Below are 18639 nucleotides of genomic sequence, written 5' to 3' on the forward strand. Positions count from 1 at the left end.
TCCTAAATAGGCTGCTTGTTATGTCTAGGGGATGGGGGGACTGTGTTTTACATGTAATTCAGCATTTTTATTGCCAAAATAATAACTTTGTAAAAGTGCCTGAGCCCCTCTCAGTTTCCCTGGACTTTAACATATTCACTCCCACACGCTGCAAGCCTCTTCCTGCTCCTGACTGGGGAACTAGGAGAGAGAACAGCCCTGCTCTCTCTACGCCCCAGTCCTCTGACGTCTCCAGACAGTTCGTAGCTCCCTGGCCGGTGGCAGGAGGAGGCCGAGAAAGTTATTATTTCAGCAATAAAAATGCTGAATTACACATAAAACACTGTCCCCCCATCCCCTAGACATAGCAAGCAGCCTATTTAGGATACTCTACCACCAGTAATCTGGTGGTAGATGTCCGTTAAAGAGTTAAAGTGTAGGAAGTTGGTATTTAATTTGTTAATGTGTCGACATAGTACCACCAGGTGCATTTAGCCTATCTGCTGCCTATGGCGAACCATAGAAAAATACCCCCCACCCCCATTCACAGTTTAATAGTTATATATTATGTTGAGTGCAAATAATCAATCAGAGCATCCAATCCTCCCTCTTCCAGGCTTCATTTACACACAGCAACGTTTTGGAGTAGCAATGCAGGAAGCAAACATTCGGGGGATGGGAGGACACAACACACTAAAGTGTCATCTATCTACTATTCATCTGCTACTAACGAAGGCCACTGCTCCTCCTCAGGTACCAGCTGAGCATATTTCGTCTTTGCTTCTGAGGTCTCCCGCTCTGATTATAAGCAGTGTAGGCTAAAGGCCTGGAGTCACATAGATTTTCCTCCCTCTCTCTTCAGTGTCATCTCCCTCCTGTGAAGGCCGACACACTGGAGTATGCTAGGAGGGGTATGGGAGAAGCAAGGAAGGATGGTAAAGGTCTTCTCGTGTAGATCTATCCCTGTGCCCGACTCCTACGGTCCCAAGCAGCCAAGACATGCCAGGATCAGGTTCATTTAACAGACACGTTCTGGCTGCTTTAACTTCAGTAGGAAGCCTGAATTTTCCTTGTCAACCAGCAGGGGGTGCCGCTTGAGGGAAAAATCTCTACCTGCCATGGCAGGTGGGAATCTGAGCAACACCAATTCTAAACCTTGTGAAGGTTTGTGGCCTACCTATTATTGTAAATATTAGAGGTGCCAAAGGCCAGAAAGAAATCTTGGGATTTAATTGAAAGAACATCTGATCAAATTGCGTATGTGACCTTTAAGCAGTGGTGGGATCGAAAAAATGGTTGTCTTTATTTCATACAATGCAGTGTTTGCTTTATGCTTAAGAAAGGCTGAGACAAATAAAAACATTGCAGCATATGGAATAAAGACCACAGATTTTTTCACATTTTTTTGTCTTTGGATTACTGCTTATATATGTAGTTTATTGTTTTTTTCTGCCTACTATGGGGGTACTAATTGTTCTGGCTACTGGGGGAACTGTTAAACTCAGGGCACTGACTATTGGCTACTTTGGGGCACTAGTCTGTGACTATTTTGGCTACTGCGGGGACACTGTTGCTAAATTGGCTACTGTGGGGGCCCTTTGGCCATACTGGCATTTATAGGGCCCTGTGACTATATTGGGTTTGCTGGAACCATTCGACTATACAGGCGGTCCCCTACTTAAGAACACTCAACTTACATACGACCCCTAGTTACAAACGGACCTCTGGATATTGGTAATTTATTGTACTTTAGTCCTAGACTACAATGATCAGCTGTAACAGTTATCAAATGTGTCTGTAATAAAGCTTTAGTGTTAAAATTGATTCTTATGACAACCCAACATTTTTAAAATGCAATTGTCACAGAGACCAAAAAAGTTCTGGCTGGGATTACAATGATAAAATATACAGTTCAGACTTACATACAAACTCAACTTAAGAACAAACCTACAGACCCTATCTTGTATGTAACCCGGGGACTGCCTGTATTGACTTCAGTGGGGCTTGTGACTATATTGGTTATCGTGGGAGCACCATTACTCTATTGGCTAATTTGGGAGTACCATTACTATATTTGCTACCATGGGAACACTTTATTGTTACTTTATTGTGTATTGTCGGGAGCACCAATATTATATTGGCTAATGTGGGGGACCTGTGAATATATTGGCTTTTATGGGGGCCCTATTACACTATTGGTTTATGTGGGGTCTTCTGACTATTTTGGCTTATATGGGTCCTTGTGACTATATTGTCGATAGTGGGACCTTGTGAATATATTGGCTTCTGTGGGGGTCCTGTCACTTCATTGGTTAGTATACTTTCTACTTTGGGGGTCGTGTTTATATTGGCTACTATGGGGGGCCATGATTATATCGTCTACTGTGGGGACCCTGGTACTATATTGGCTACTTTTAGCGCAGCACAGTTCAGCTATGTTGCTGCGTATATCTACTGAGAAAGTTCTGGTTCTGCATTTTTGTACTTGTCTGATAAGGATTGCTCTGCTGCTGTATCTATATACAGGCAGTCCCCGGGTTACATACAAGATAGGGACTGTAGGTTTGTTCTTAAGTTGAATTTGTATGTAAGTCGGAACTGTATATTTTATCATTGTAGTTCCCGACAATTTTTTTTTTTTGCCCCAGTGACAATTGGAGTTTCAAATTTTTTTGCTGTAATAGGACCAAGAATTATCAATAAAGCTTCATTGCAGACAATTTTAAGCTGATTATTGCAATCTGGGACTATTTTAAAGCATCCAGAGAGCTTCACCAGAGGTCACAGTGGGCAGAGGGGTCCGTCTGTAACTATGGGTTGTCTGTAAGTCGGGTGTCCTTAAGTAGGGGACCGCCTGTACAGTGAATTGTTTCGGTGCTGGTTTTACATGCAAAACTTGGTTTTGAACCTGTATTTATGTACAGAATTTGAGAAAAAACTCAGTTCTGTTTTTTTTGGTTCTGGATCTTCACAGTTGTCCGTATAAAACTATAACTAAAGAGGCTGTGCAGGAAGGAATGTGAACAGACTATAAAATTGAATAATGCAAATTATAGATACAAAAAGGTTAACTTAAATATTATATTAATGTAAAGATCATTTGAAATATTGTTATTGTTTATAAGAGTATGTATTTTTTTCATACACTGTGTTGTGCAACGAACTTCTCGCTTGCAAAGTAGGGAAAAAATTTTAATCCCTGCCATAAGCATCGCCAAAGACCTTCTAAAAAAAATTGTAAAGGTTTAAAGTACAAAAGAACCGAAAAATATATCTCGATGTAGCCGGAATATTTCCTCTTTATTTACAATTAAAATTTGCAATTTGTAGCTTGATGAAAAGAATCTTTGGATTATCAATTTTCTTATTGTTCCAATGTTGGAAAAGTTGGAAAAAAACGTACATTGCTTTCTTAAGTTTAGGACTTCCCAGAATGAGAATAACAGACTGTGCTGGGGAGTAGATGTAGATGACCATCAAACAAATGCAGAATCCAATGCTGCCTGGAGGAAAGAGGTCCACAAACATCATGATTTCTGAGGTGTAGAATAATAAATAGAGCACTAGGAGCCAACCAACAGTCCTGGCAGCTCTTTCTCTAGCCTCTGCTCGTGGATTAATAGTTTTGCTTGTAATATTCTCAAGATTCCTTTTATTAGTTGCAAGAGATTTAATAATGAGGCCATTGGCAATACCCACAAGGAATAAAGGGATTGAGCAGCCTATAATGTTGGAGGGCAACAAGTAGCTAATTTTCAGTTTGGGTACATTGCTTTCGAAACTCTGGTTGACAAGTATACTTTCAGTTGAAAATTCTCTGTATGTGCTCCATATAGCTGGAACACTAATAGCTACAGAAATAAGAACTGTAGTCACAAGAAGACATGGGACTAACTTGGAGATCTGTGATTTGAGACGTACTAAAAAAGGGTTGGTGAATATGACTATTTGTAAACAGTAGTAAACACAAAGGCAGACTGTAAACCAGAAGCTGGCATAGACTGGAAGAAATAATAGGGCATTAAAAGTGGCATACACTTCATCTGAATAGTACAGGTCACTCCACAGAAGGCTCAGAAAGTCATTTGCCACCATGACAAATTGAAAAGTGATGTTGGACAGACCAAGAGTCACCAGAATAAGGTCAGAAGAGCCAAGGTTCTTTCCTTTTACTTTTTCCACAAGATTAACTGAAACAATGACACAGTTTGTGAAGGTCCCCAAAATGGTGGTAAATCCCAAGATTGCCATGGATGTGAGGATGAAAGCAGATACCATTCTTTATGTTATAACAGATGATGTCCTTCAAGGAAGGGCAAATCTGAGAATAACTGAAAAGAAATATTGGGAAATTTCAATGCATTTGTTGAATAAGCTTCTGTTCATATATATTATACACAGCTATAATTTACATTTTATAAAACTTCAGACATCAGCAAGCTGTGTAGTTATTGTCAGTTAAAATTGTTTATACAGTAACTTATACTACTTTTTAATGTTAAAGACTGCTCGAGGTACTCAAACTCTTATTGTGTACAGACCCTGGGTGCAAATATAGTGTATAAAAAGTGTTCTCCTATTGACTTCTGCCATTTTGAAAAAGTTTTATGTGGAACACATAATAATGGTGAATTGACTCCTATATGTCACTTATCTAGGTGGGTTTTTTTTTACCATTAACTACTTTACTTTAGTAATAATAATAAATCTGTATTTACATAGAGAAACCAGTGGAGCATTAGAAAAAAATAAACTGAAAGTTCCATGCAGTTAGGGAATGTGCTAGGCCAGTCTAAAAAGATGAGTTTTTAGCACAAGTTTGAAAGTGGGGTAGTTAAGTAGTAGCCTGATAGACCAAGGTGTGCATTCCAGAGAATAGGTGCAGCTTAGGGGAAGTCCTAGAGACAAGAGTTGGAGGTTCAAATTAAGGAGGAGTAAGTAAGTAGTCTTAGATCACTAGAGGATCAAAGAGCACAGGCAGGGCAATAGACTGAGATGAGGGCAGAAAGGTAGGGAGGTGCAGCACTGGGCAGAGCCGTGTGCATGAGGGTAATAAATTTGAATTGAGTAGGGAAGGTGATGGGCAACCAGACAGACTGTGCTGCAAATTGCTTAACCAATATAGTAATTGGGTTGACACTGTGTCTGTTCAATATCATGAAGCGACACATGGTGCTTTAGCCTAAAAACATTAATTCAGTGATGCGTTCAGCAATTAGACCCAAAAGCAGAAAAGGGGGGGACAGACATGCTCGGAGGACAGAATCTTTGTGTGCCAAGTAACACCCTTTATACAGATAACTACTATCAGTTATCTAATGGCCATTAGGCATTAGATCACTATTCTCTGCAATTTGTAAACTGAGGAATGCTAGAAGAACATAGATCTGCACAGTGGCAAAAACATACTGTGAAATAAAATAAAGAGTAAAAAGTAAAAGATAAATAAAAATAATATCAATGGACTAAAAATGTATTTTACTTGAAAGCCATGGTTATACACAGTAAAAAAAGTATACAAAAAATAAAGTATACAAAACTACAGGTACTAGTTCTAGCCAAATATAACCTCTATTACTTTTGCACAGATTTTGTGTAAAAATTTGGTTGAACACTTTTAAAGACTCTACAATTTAGTGACCAGATAGAATTTTAGCCCCAACAACAACTCACCTGACATAAATCAATACCAAACACCATATAAAAGACAGGCCTGGTTAACATGGCCGTGTGCTTGCTGGACTGTATCTCAGGCATAGCACGTGGCTGGCTGGAAAAGGGAGGGGGATTTAGCCATCCTCACCCCTTCCATCTCCACTGGAGGCCGAGTGGCCTCACTTCAAATCCAGCGAAATATAGGACATTTCCGGTCATGGTGTGGTGAGACACTGTGTGCTCACTGCATTGTGACCAGGCGTAATATACCCCTATGGGAGCTGTGATCTGGCCGCAAATTATGCTACCAGATGAAGGGCCCCCATATGATCATGTGACTGGGGCCTAACAGATATTTTATTGAAATTCCCTCGACAGCCGTGAGATACAGTATAAGCACTGAGTTGAGACTAGTACCTGTCTCCTTGTTTGCACTGCATTTGCGCTAAAACTGTTGCTTATCCTGAGAATTGAAGTCCAAACCCCAAAAAATAGGCTGCAAAATAGGCTTTTCTATGTACCTCAGAAATTACCCATTTCAACTGTTGATGAGGGAGAGAATGCAATTAAGATGAAAAACTGAAATAAAGTAAACTTCTCCCTTTGTTCATCTAGAATAAAATTGTATCCTCAATATGACAGAAGTAGCTTTGATCCCCCATTTACGATATGTAACAAATTGAAGATCACATTAAGGAAGAATTCAGAAGATCTATATAGAGGGAGAACATTGTATATGGAAAGGTGACAGGTGGATTTCATTCATAAACACAAGTAATAACATTATTATCCAAGGTTTTTTGGTTATTTTTAGTGGTAAAATGTGATTCTCACCTTTTTCTGAAGCTCCTGTGAAGTTCTGTTCCTGTTCTCCATTTAGAAGTCTTTGTACATATGCACATTCATGTTAATCTATATATACCTGGGCATAGAGAAACCCCCACTGTTTACTAGGCAGTGCATTTACCTACACTTGGTAACAATTATACATTATTCCCTCTTAATTCCCATAACTGTTACAAATGATAGCTTTGGAATATTAAGGGCATTGATCCCTTATTTAAGGTGAAGGGAAGATTCCCAGATGAATTTTATTTTTCCATTGTATTAATTTGAATGTATCCCTAGGTAGATTTTTATATTGTATTAATTAACTGAGACCGTAGAATCTATATTGTTCTCTGCAGAGTTGTGAAAATATTCTGGATAATATTGATTGAGGGAAAAAATTTAATAGTATCTATATTTAATCAAGAAATAAAGATACCAAGTAATTAAAGAAAACCTTTCAATGGTTGCTTAGGGTTTAGAAGACCCAAACCTTGGCCGGAAAGGCAGCCCATCAACCAGCAGCCCATCACCCAGCTTTTAGCCCCAAGGTACCATAGCCATGCCCAGTATGGCCATGGCTGTGATTGACCAGATGGGACATGTGACCCTGCTATATAAGTTTATTTATGCAGTAGTTTATTAAGTTTAATCATTGTCAGTGCAGGTAGGTAAGTCTGTAGGAGACCGTGCCGGAAAGTTAAAATTTTTACATAATTGCCCTTTTCAGGGCAGTGTGAAGAACTGCTATACTATAGTATACTCATACCAACCTATAATGCAGTGACAGTAACTGCATCCATATAATCATACTGTCCTAAATAGCAGTGACAGTAACTGTGTCAGTATATTTATACTGTAGTTTAGTGCAGGGACAGTAACAGCATCTAGATACTCATACAGTCCTACAGTGCAGTGACCGGAACTAATTTGTATACTTCTACTGTTCTATAAAGCAGTGACAGTAACTGCGTGTGTATACTCATAATATCTTAAGGTGTAGTGACAAGAACTACACGTCTGTTAAAATGAAGAAGCAGAAAATAAGGGATAGGGATGTGGCTATGGTGTTGCTACTGGTGGTGATACACCCATTGCTCCATGGAGAGAACATGTAATATCTTGAAGGCCCCAATAGCAGTCAGATTGGAGGGGCCAGATGAACTTGAGGCATTGGTAGATTACATTGCAAACAGTGCCTTAAGTTTCATTGAATTGTCTGCAAATCACTCCATTTCTTCCTCTGCCTCATGCTGCCAGTGAACCCTCTTCCAGTGGTGGAAGTATATACCCAAAAGTGCATACTGCCTCGTGCAGAGCCGCCACTTCATTAACCCATGGGCACTCAGAAAAGTAGTGTATTGTGGAATTGCCATAAGCATTTGATCTGAATAGTAGCATTTTAAATTCACACTATTACCTCCAGCCGCTCCTTCATTGCTTCCCCCTCCAAATGTAATCTCACGGCAGTGATGCCTTATGTGATCTCATGGCAGTAGAGGAAGTGTCAGCACATAGTAGGAGACGGAAGTGCTCCTGCACAGTGTAACAACCTGTGAAACTGCAGCATGGAGTGGCTCAGGTTACACCGACAGAGCCCTACTGGCTCTTTAAAGTCAACTTTTAAAGCTTTTCTTTTTTTCTCTTATATTTGGAACTATTTTTGGTGCATTTGCATATTTCTACCAACATTTGAGACTTCACTTACCTAGCAAAGTTAGCTGTGCAAAAATGTTTCAGTGTTGCGTTTGATATATATATCTTTAAAATCCAGATGTGGTTATCAACTTTTGTGCAACTTTTTAATAAAAAGTCGTAAAAACCCCACAAACTCAACTGTCTGATATTTCAACCTTTAAGATAAATGAAACAAGTCATATTAGGGGTCAGAAGGGATTTTCTCCTGCTTTGGACCAATTGGCATCAGCATGGTCATACTGACAGCATTGTGACCTACAATACTATGCTGCAAACCTTGGTACTAGCTTTCACCAGATAAAATTGTAACAGGCACATAAATAATACATCTTCTACTTTCAGAACCAGCTCCATCACCACCGCTACACCCCTATCCCTTATTTTTAGTTTTCTTCATTTTAACACACTGGCTGTTTTTGTCATTGTGCTATAAGATGGTATGAAAATAAATATGCAGTTACTGTCAATGCCCTGAAAAGGGCAATAATTTAACATTTCTAGATGTCCATCACTGTGCTACCAGCAGTTTTCTCTCCAACAAATAGTTCAGTTTGGGTCCACTCTGACATTAACAGAATTTTATTTGGCATCCATTCATTTTTATTTATTTCTGTATTTAATTTTTTATGTTATGATTTTAGGTACTTTCCTTAGCCCATTTTTTGCAGTGCAATTGTGCTGATATTACCCTCAATTTGAAGCCCTCTAGCCATTACTTCACATATTTTACAGTCATTTTTGGGGCACACACTTTGGGTTTCTATTAATTCAATAAGGGTTCAGGTTAAGGTCAAATTTGGATACCAAAACCGAATCTTGTATGAGGCTCAGCCAAACTCATCGAACCCGAACATTGGGTTCGCTCAACACTGACCAAGAGCAAAGAAAAGGAGCTGGATATATATTCAATACTGGGGAAGCTGTATATAAATTAGTTAATGCGGGTCTGTCTATGTTTATTATTGGGGGGTGGTATATATTTATTACAAGCAACATTTACTTTATTTAAAATTGTGGGGAGTGCCCCCACCAGTTTGCATCTAGGGGCCTCAACAACTCTTAATCTGGCCATGGAGATGAATCTCCCTCACATATGAAGTTGTCAAAATCATCCTCTAAAAAAATCTCTTAAAGGAATTGTTGTGACTCTTTTCATTTGATAATTTGAAAAACATTTTAGGAGATGACATGAGTATCTTTCCTAGGGGTCAGGAACCTATGGCTCGCGAGACAGATGTGGCTCTTTTGATGGCTGCATCTTGCTCACGAGCCATAGGCTCTTTAATAAATAGCCATCAGCGCTGTGTGTGTCTAAGATATTAATGCCTGCACCCTTTGTGTGACCCTGGTGCCGTTACCTCCATTGTCTTTGCTTAGGCAACAGCGCCTGGGTCATAGAGACATGGGAGCGATGAGGAGGGGAGTATTAATTTAGTTTTTTGCTGTGACTACCTATCTACTGGGAAGAGGGTATGTTCTGTGGGTACTTATGTATCTACTGAGGGGGGTATGTGCTGTTGCTACCTATCTATCCACTGGGGGGGGGGGTATGTGCTGTAGCTACCTATCTATCACTGGGGGGTATGTGCTATAGCTACCTATCAATCTACTGGGGAGTGACATTTGCTGTGGCAACCTTTCTATATACAGGGGGAACATGTGCTGTAGCTACCTATCTATCTAAAGGGAAAGGCATTTGCTGTGGCTACCTATCTATCTACTGGGGGGCATGTGCTGTGGCTACCTATCTATCTACTGGGGGGCATTTGCTGGTGTTACCTATCTATCTACTGAGAAGTGGCATGTGCTGTGGCTACCTATCTATCTATTTGGGGGTCATGTGCTGTGGCCACCTATCTATCTATTTGGGGGTCATATGCTGTGACCACCTATCTATCTATTGGGGAGTGGCATGTGCTGTGGCTACTTATCTATCTACTAGGGGCATGTTCTGTGGCTACCTATCTATATACTTGAGGGCTATGTGCTGTGGTTACCTATCTATCTATCTACTGGAGAGCATGTACTGTGACTTACTATCTATCTGTTGTGGAGTGGCATGTGCCGTGGCTACCTATCTATCTATTTGAGGGCTATGTGCTGTGGTTACCTATCTATCTACTGGGGAGCATGTGCTGTGACTTCCTATCTATCTGTTGGGGAGCATGTGCTGTGGCTAACTATTTATCTATTGGGGAGTGGCATGTGTCATGGCTACCTATCTATCTACTGGGGGCATGTGCTGTGGCTACCTATCTATATACTTGAGGGCTATGTGATGTGGTTACCTATCTATCTACTGGGGCGCATGTGCTGTGACTTCATATCTATCTATTGGGGAATGGCATGTGCTGTGGCTACCTTTCTATCTACTTGGGGAAATATACTGTGGCTACCTTTCTATCTAAAGGGGAAGGCATTTGCTGTGGCTACCTATCTATCTACTGAGAAGTGGCATGTGCTGTGGCTACCTATCTATCTATTTGGGGGTCATGTGCTGTGGCCACCTATCTATCTATTTGGGGGTCATATGCTGTGACCACCTATTTATCTATTGGGGAGTGGCATGTGCTGTGGCTACTTATCTATCTACTAGGGGCATGTTCTGTGGCTACCTATCTATATACTTGAGGGCTATGTGCTGTGGTTACCTATCTATCTACTGGAGAGCATGTACTGTGACTTACTATCTATCTGTTGTGGAGTGGCATGTGCCGTGGCTACCTATCTATCTATTTGAGGGCTGTGTGCTGTGGTTACCTATCTATCTACTGGGGAGCATGTGCTGTGACTTCCTATCTATCTGTTGGGGAGCATGTGCTGTGGCTAACTATTTATCTATTGGGGAGTGGCATGTGTCGTGGCTACCTATCTATCTACTGGGGGCATGTGCTGTGGCTACCTATCTATATACTTGAGGGCTATGTGATGTGGTTACCTATCTATCTACTGGGGCGCATGTGCTGTGACTTCATATCTATCTATTGGGGAGTGGCATGTGCTGTGGCTACCTATCTATCTACTTGGGGAAATATACTGTGGCTACCTATCTATCTACTGGGGGCGTATGCTGTGGCTACCTATCTATCTACTAGGAGGAATGTGCTGTGGCTACCTATCTATCTATCTACTGGGGCAAATATACTTTGGCTACCTATCTATCAACTGGTGGGCATATGCTGGGGCTAACTATCTATCTACTGGGGGGCATGTGCTGTGGCTACCAATCTATCTATTTGAGGGCTATGTGCTGTGGCTACCAATCTATCTACTTGGGAAGCATGTGCTGGGGCTAACTAACTTTTGGGGAGTGGCATGTGCTGTGGCTACCTATCTATCTATTGGGGAGTGGCATGTGCTGCGGCTACCTATCTATCTACTGGGGAGTGGCATTTGCTGTGGCTACCTGTCTATCTACTGGAGAGCATGTGCTGTGGCTTTGAGGAATCAAGGAATAAAGGGCCTCGACGTCCAGGCTGGCCAGGTAATGGCACGGTTCAATTTGTAAATGTTTTAACTTCTTAAGGATTTCAGGGGCATAGAAGTTGACAGACCACCAGGAAGAGGAGGAAACTAGGACAAGATGATATTGAGGAAAGAAGTGCAATGGATGTTTTAACTGAATACAGTTAAACCATTGCCTATGCCTATTTTGTGATGAGTGATGAGTAGAAGAATTTTGTGGGAGTCGGTCCCTTCTATTTGGAGAAAATATATACCTCCTATGCATTGATGTTCTGTCAAGACATACATGACAGCATGTATACTATGATATTATATAATCATATTCGGAATCATCTAACCCAGATAAAAATTATTCTATTCTGTGAATTATAGGAATCCTTGTTTGTTTGTTGTGTTCTTTCTACATTCATTGATTAATGACTAAAGAACCGTGATAAACGTAATGGTAGCAAAAATCCCCACTATTGTATGTTAATAACTGGACATTTGGCAGAAAACACCTATTTAGTCCTACACCATATTCAATAAGATGAATTAAAAGAATACTCCGTGGCATTCCATGGTCTGTTGCATATTATGAGAGGAGAAGCCCTTGTGGATGCCCATGTTTGGCCCCCACCCCGACTCTGTGTGTGGTGGCCTTTGGCCATGGGTCTGGCTTTGACCGTGCCCTCTAATGACAGGAGGACAGAGCGTTGTCATGCCCTGGTGACTAGCTCCACCTTGGGCATAATACGGGGGTGTGGCTATTGAAGCAAGAAACGATAGCCTCTCATACAGCAGTCTGGGCCCATCCAATTGTTGTACTGATGGGAATGCCCTTTGTGATGTCATCAGTGACCGAGCACACCAGCATTGGTAAAAGGAGGGGGCACGTTAGGAGTGACGTGTGCAGCAGTCCGTTGTAAATAAAGGGAAGAAAAATGCTAATTGGTATCTAGGTAGGGCTCAAAAGGGAATAATTTGCATTTGGAGCACAGACATTTTACATACTTTCTTTTTGGCATCATGAAGCATTTGTAGGTGCCAATAGGGATCAGTACAGTAGAAACCTGAGAACTGACCCTATTTTGGAAAGTACAACCCTCTGTAAATTAATCCAGGGGTATAGTTAACATTTTAACCCCACAGGTGGACCACAAAGAAAATGAATAGTGCATAGTAAAAAATATAAATTATGTCATATTGTGCCCAGCTTCAGTCACGGGAGACAAACACCCCAAAAATTATGATTCGTGTTCTCCCGGGTACGTTTATACCCCATATGGGGCAATAATCTACAGACTGGGCACACAGCAGGGCTTAGAAAGGAAGGTGCGGCATGCAGCATGATGTGTAAGCTGTGCATAGTACATCAGTGTAAAATCTACATCTAAAGGTCCAGCTATGCGTGATGAATTCAGAAGCAATCTTTCATACATAGTCTGGGTTTTTCTGGGCATGTTTCACATTGATAAATGGTGTCCTTCCGATTACCTTTTTTGGAGCACACCCTGCACCTCCTCTGTGTCCTTCCCTTCTTTGGGGAACTTCTCCTGGAAAGTGCTGCCTAGGTACAATTCAGTACATGTTGTGGCCTCGCTTCCAGAAGTGCTGTCACTCCTCCCTTCCAGGTCTCCAAAAAGAAAATACTTATTAACCACCTCTTGAAATTCCAGGAAAGTTCCTCTCTGGCCTGCACATCGATATAACACATATAACACAGCATTATACAGTGCCATCTGCATGATGTGCACAACAAGCTTCTTTTTTTTTTTCGCGTGGCGTTATAAGGCTGAAGCACCTGGTCTGACAAGTCAACCCTTCCCATATACCTATTGTAGTCCAAAATGCAGTCAGGTTTCTGTACTGGTACCTTGTACTGGGACAGGGGTGCTGATGTGCCCATGTATTGCTGTTAATACAAGGACCTCTCTCTCGTTTTTGTACATACAATACTGAGTTGCTGCAAAGTGCTTGGCTCTTGTGCCTTCTAATTTTTTGCCCAAGCAACAACTTAGGGAGACCTCTCAGATTTCTGCGTAGAGTACCGCATGCCGCAGTATTTCTGGAAGTGAGGCACTTGAATAGTGTAGTGCTAGTGTAGAAATTGTCCAGGTAGAGGTGGTAGCCCTGGTCCAGCAGTGGGTGCACCAAATCCTATACTATATTCGAAGTAATACCCAGGAGGGGGGCATTCTGGGGGCACTTCCCTTCATATACCTTGAACTTGTATGTATACCCTGTACTTTCACACAGCTTATACATCTTCACACCATACCTTGACCTCTTAGTGCGAAGGTACTGGCGTAATTGAAGTCTCCCTCTAAATTGTGCCAGGGACTCGTCTATGGACACATGTTTGTGGGGGTATGTGCCTGGGCAAACTTGGCACTAAAATTGTCTAATATGGGCCTGACCTTAAACAAACAATCATAACTGGGGTCATCTCTGCGTGGGCATTGTGTGTTGTCCGTGTAATACAAAAATGTATGCATTGCTTTAAATCGCATCCTACTCATCGAAATGCAGAACATCGGGATGTGGTACAATGGGGGTCATTTACTAAGGGCCCGAATCACTTTTTTTCGTCGGGTTTCCCAAATTTTTCCGATTTGCGGCGAATTGCCCCGGGTTTTTGGCGCATGCGATCGGATTGTGGCACATCGGCGTCGGCATGCACGTGACGGAAATCATGGGGCGTGGCCGTCGCAAAACCCGACGGATTCGGAAAAACAACAGAATTTAAAAAAAAAAAAGGGGAAGCTTGACACGCGCTTACCTGCACCCAGCTACGGATGGTGAACTCCAGTGAACTCCGATGGACTTCACGCAGCAGCGACACCTGGTGGACATCGGGCGCACTACCTTAGTGAATCGCCGGAAGACCCGAATCAGCGTCGGAAAACCCGCCGCTGGATCGCGACAGGACCGGGTAAGTAAATCTGCCCCAATATGTCTGTGCTCCAGTAGTCCCTGATTGATGGCTTTTTTACTATTCCCATAAGAAGTATTATACCCCAATATATCTCTATCTGTGCTACAGTGACACAGGTCCACCTGTGGTGTTGTGAGTAAAATGATGTGGGGTTTTGGGCAATAAGTTGTTGCCTCATCAAAAAAATATTTAAAAAAGTCTACAGCTGTGTGTCAAATTGAATTCCAGGTTGACCCATAAAGTCTGGTACCTGAGAGGCATAATTATCTGGGGCTATCCATGTAGGAGTTGGTGGAGGTCCCAGGCACTTCTCCCGTAGAAGTCCCAAACACTACTCTCCTAGAGGTCTCAGGCACTTCTCCAGTGTAAACGCTGTGCCCCAGCACCTTCTCGGGGGTTCTTCCAGGTCACTGAAAGATGAGTAAAAGTAAAATGGAACATCATCCCCACTAGCTGACTTTGTGTCAGAGGCCTGCATGTTGCATGCCTCCAACACGGTGTATGTCTCTTAAGACATTGGCACAAAGAAAAATAAGATAATGTGCACCAGAAAAATGAGATAACGTGCATCAAACTACACGGACAAGCTGCACAGCCGGCACACAGAAAAATTAGATAATGTGCACCAAACTATACGGACAAACCGCACAGCCGGCAAATAGAGAAATTATATAATGTGCACCAAACTACACGGACAAGCCACACAACTGACACATAGACAAATTAGTTAATCACACCAAACTTCACCGACAAGCTGCACAGCTGGCACATGGAAAAATTGGATAATGTGCACCACAGTACACGGACAAATTGCACAGCCATCACACAGAAAAATTAGATAATACGCACCAAACTACATGGACAAGCCACACAACTGGCACACAGACAAATTAGATAATGCGTACCAAACTACATGGACAAGCCTGATAAAACAAGTTTTATGTCTTATCATTATGGTTTATGCTAATTTGCGGTAAACTCAGCCGACATAAGTTGAATCATCAGTTCCTTTCAGTGCTACATCCTACCACAAGGGTTTTGAAGCTAGGGCTGTGTTCACAACAACATGCTATGAATATGGACCTTATGTTTGGAAATTCCTCAGAAACATAAAACTCTCTGTATCTTCCCTATGTGCGTGCTAAGTACACTGAATAAAACAAATTGAATTTTATGGATGAAAAGTGCTGGTCTATTAGTCTGATCAAATATGGGAGGTGTAATTCAGATTTTAGACACAACTTGGACTACTTGTAATTTTTGGCTGCATTGGCAACAACATTGACAAGAAATATAAGGAAGTTATTAGCAGCTCTTTGGACTGGAGCAAAAGAAACAAGGTGTTTCTTAATGTTGAAAAGACCAAGGAGAGTGTAATAGTTTTGTGGAGGAACAAAATGGCCATAGAACTAATAGAGATCAACTAATGGTAACTGCTTCAAGTATGCAGCAAAATCATGAAAATGTTCTACGAAACAAACAAACAATTGTGACTATAATGTTCTGTCACCTGCTGCGGAGAAGTCATCAATGGAAAGGAAGAGAATAGGGTGAATAAAATTATTCGGGGAGCTCAGGGCACAATAGGCGAAATGTTGCATCTTTTTGAGGTGGTTTGGCACAACTAATGGCACAACTAATTTAAGACCTTTGCCATAAGCAATACACACCCATTACACACCAACAGCAGAGCCTCATAAGTAACCAATTCCCCCAGATGTGTTTCTGAACTACAAGATTTCACAATTCATTTATTCCAAAAAGCATTGAACTTTGTAATCATATAGTGGCCAAAACAAAATATTAAACCGGCTACCCACCATCCATTTTTGCATGTAGGATTGTATTGATTTGTGTTTTTTCTGTGATATGAGCTGATTCTAGGCCTGGAATCTGAAGCAGGAGAGAACTGAGCTAGGCTATTTCTGACACAAGTACAGACATTGGATTGTGAAGATGAAAGCTCACCTGCTACTCCATCAATTAGGGGAAAAGGGATTTGGTTCTTGTGGTTGGTACAGTTCCGAGCAGTCTGGCATCCTAAAATAAGATATTTATACCTACCCTGTACACATGGGTAAACTTTGGGAGAAAGTAACATTAGACAAATTTGTCTGCATCAGAATATAGAAAACAAAGCATGATAAATTCCCCCTATTGTATTAGTGTTTGACAGATTTGGTGCACATTGCAGCAAGACAGATTCCAATAAAAACCTATTTTCTTTTTTACAATGTTTATTGATAAACATGCATCAAACATGCATTTGATGAAATTCAATTCATATATTTGCATTTTTTTGCAATTTCCAACAACAATTTTGAGAGTGTTGTCCCAACAAGCAAATGTTATCTCATTACACAATATACAGTAAATTTTGAAAGAAAATAGTTTTAAGTAAGGTGATTAGCTGTAGTCCCATCTGAGTGAAGCTTCCTATTGAAAACAAGTCCCAATATCCAAACTTGTGAAATAAAACAGAGCAGGGAGCCATGAATCTACTCAGAGCTCCAATGTAGGGAGAATATAATGCAATGATAATTGGTATATCAGCACTATAAGGGCTTTTTCACATTGGCTTTGTTTTTCATGTCTGTGGTTAAGTGATTCCCATGGATGCCTCACAAATCCACTGATTCCTATAGGTGTTTTTACATTGGCTTGTATTTTCACTGATCTGTTCTCCATGGAAAAAATTATGAAACATGTCACGGATCACGAAAGGCAATAGAAGTCTATGGATCCGCAAAAAAAATATATTTTTTTTCACTAATAAGACTGAACAACCAGGTGTCATGTTTGCAAAGCAATGTTAAACCTTCAGTTTTTTTTTTGCGGACACAGACACAAAATAGAGGCATCACTGAGAAAAAAAAACGGAAGAAAAACGGAGACACAATGGAGACAAAACCAACGGATGCGCAACTGAAGCTAAACACCAACACCGATGTGAAAGAGCCGTAGACGCTCTTCAGATCACTATTCGATTCCAGTTCAAACCAGTTAATACTAAACACTTTTGGTGCTTTTATTTAATGCATTCACAAAGGAAATTTAACAACAACTATGGATCCAATATAACGAGCAATAAAGTCAAAGTTTTACAAATACAATTTCTATTGTTTTTGGTTGTTTTTTACGAAATAAACAATGCAGTAAAGCAAGTGAGATTTGTTTCAACTTAGGGCTTCCCAGTATCAGTACCACGGACTGCGCTGGAGGATAGATATAAATTACTATTAGACAGGCACAGAATCCAGGACTATTCCTAGGGAAAGTATCTATAAAGAGGAGAACCTCAGAAACATAAAATGTAATATAAAGGAGGAGTAGGCCGCCAATGGTTCTTGCTGCACGTATTCGAGCTTCTGCTTTAGGAGTAAGGTCTCCATTTGCATTCCTATCCTCCTTGTGGCTGTGTGAAAGCAGTGATTTAATGATGATACCATTGGCAATCCCAATGAAAGTCAATGGAAGGGAACAGCTTATGATAGTGCTGGGAAGCATATAGACAACATTTACTTTGGGCGCAGCTATTAAACTCTGATTATTGGCTATATCAAAGCTGAGGTGGTCTTTGTATCGGTACCAGGCAGCTGGTATGCCATTAGCCACTGAGGTAAAAACTGAAGCCATGAGTAATTTGGGTATCAGCTGTGAAACTCCAAGTTTAAGACGGATCAGAAATGGGTATGTGAACATGACAATCTGTAAGTAGTAGTAGATGGAGAGACAAACTGTAAACCAGAAGCTTGAAAATATAGGCAGAACAAGTAAAACTGTAAAAAATGTATAGATTTGTTCAGAACTATAGAGATCACAGTCCAAGAAGCTCACATAGTCATTAATTAGCATAATAAGCTGGAAAAATACATTAAATGCACCCAGTGTCACCATGATGAGGTCTGATGGGTTGAGTTTTCTGCCTCTAACTTTATCAAAAACATTCACAGTGACAATCAGTAAGTTAGTGAATACTCCAAATACCGTGCTAACTCCTAATATACACATGGAGGCTACAATAAAAGTAGGTGGCATCTGTCTTTCATTCACAATAGTCTGGTATTGTCCGATCCTCAATGACTTGTGATAAATTA

At 40.8% G+C, this 18639-nt stretch overlaps 2 protein-coding genes across 2 annotated transcripts; both read right to left on the reverse strand.

The window, feature by feature from the left end:
- Positions 1-3279: 3279 nt before the first annotated feature.
- On the reverse strand, positions 3280-4257 carry LOC140117105 (taste receptor type 2 member 40-like). Its single transcript, XM_072133577.1, has one exon. It carries the CDS (start codon positions 4255-4257, stop codon positions 3280-3282), a length of 978 nt encoding a protein of 325 aa, XP_071989678.1.
- A 13378-nt stretch (positions 4258-17635) lies between these two features.
- Positions 17636-18580, reverse strand: LOC140078925 (taste receptor type 2 member 40-like). Its single transcript, XM_072126048.1, has one exon. It carries the CDS (start codon positions 18578-18580, stop codon positions 17636-17638), a length of 945 nt encoding a protein of 314 aa, XP_071982149.1.
- Between the last annotated feature and the right edge of the window lie 59 nt (positions 18581-18639).

Source organism: Engystomops pustulosus, chromosome 1 (genome assembly GCF_040894005.1).
Source record: "Engystomops pustulosus chromosome 1, aEngPut4.maternal, whole genome shotgun sequence".
NCBI lineage: Eukaryota > Metazoa > Chordata > Amphibia > Anura > Leptodactylidae > Engystomops > Engystomops pustulosus.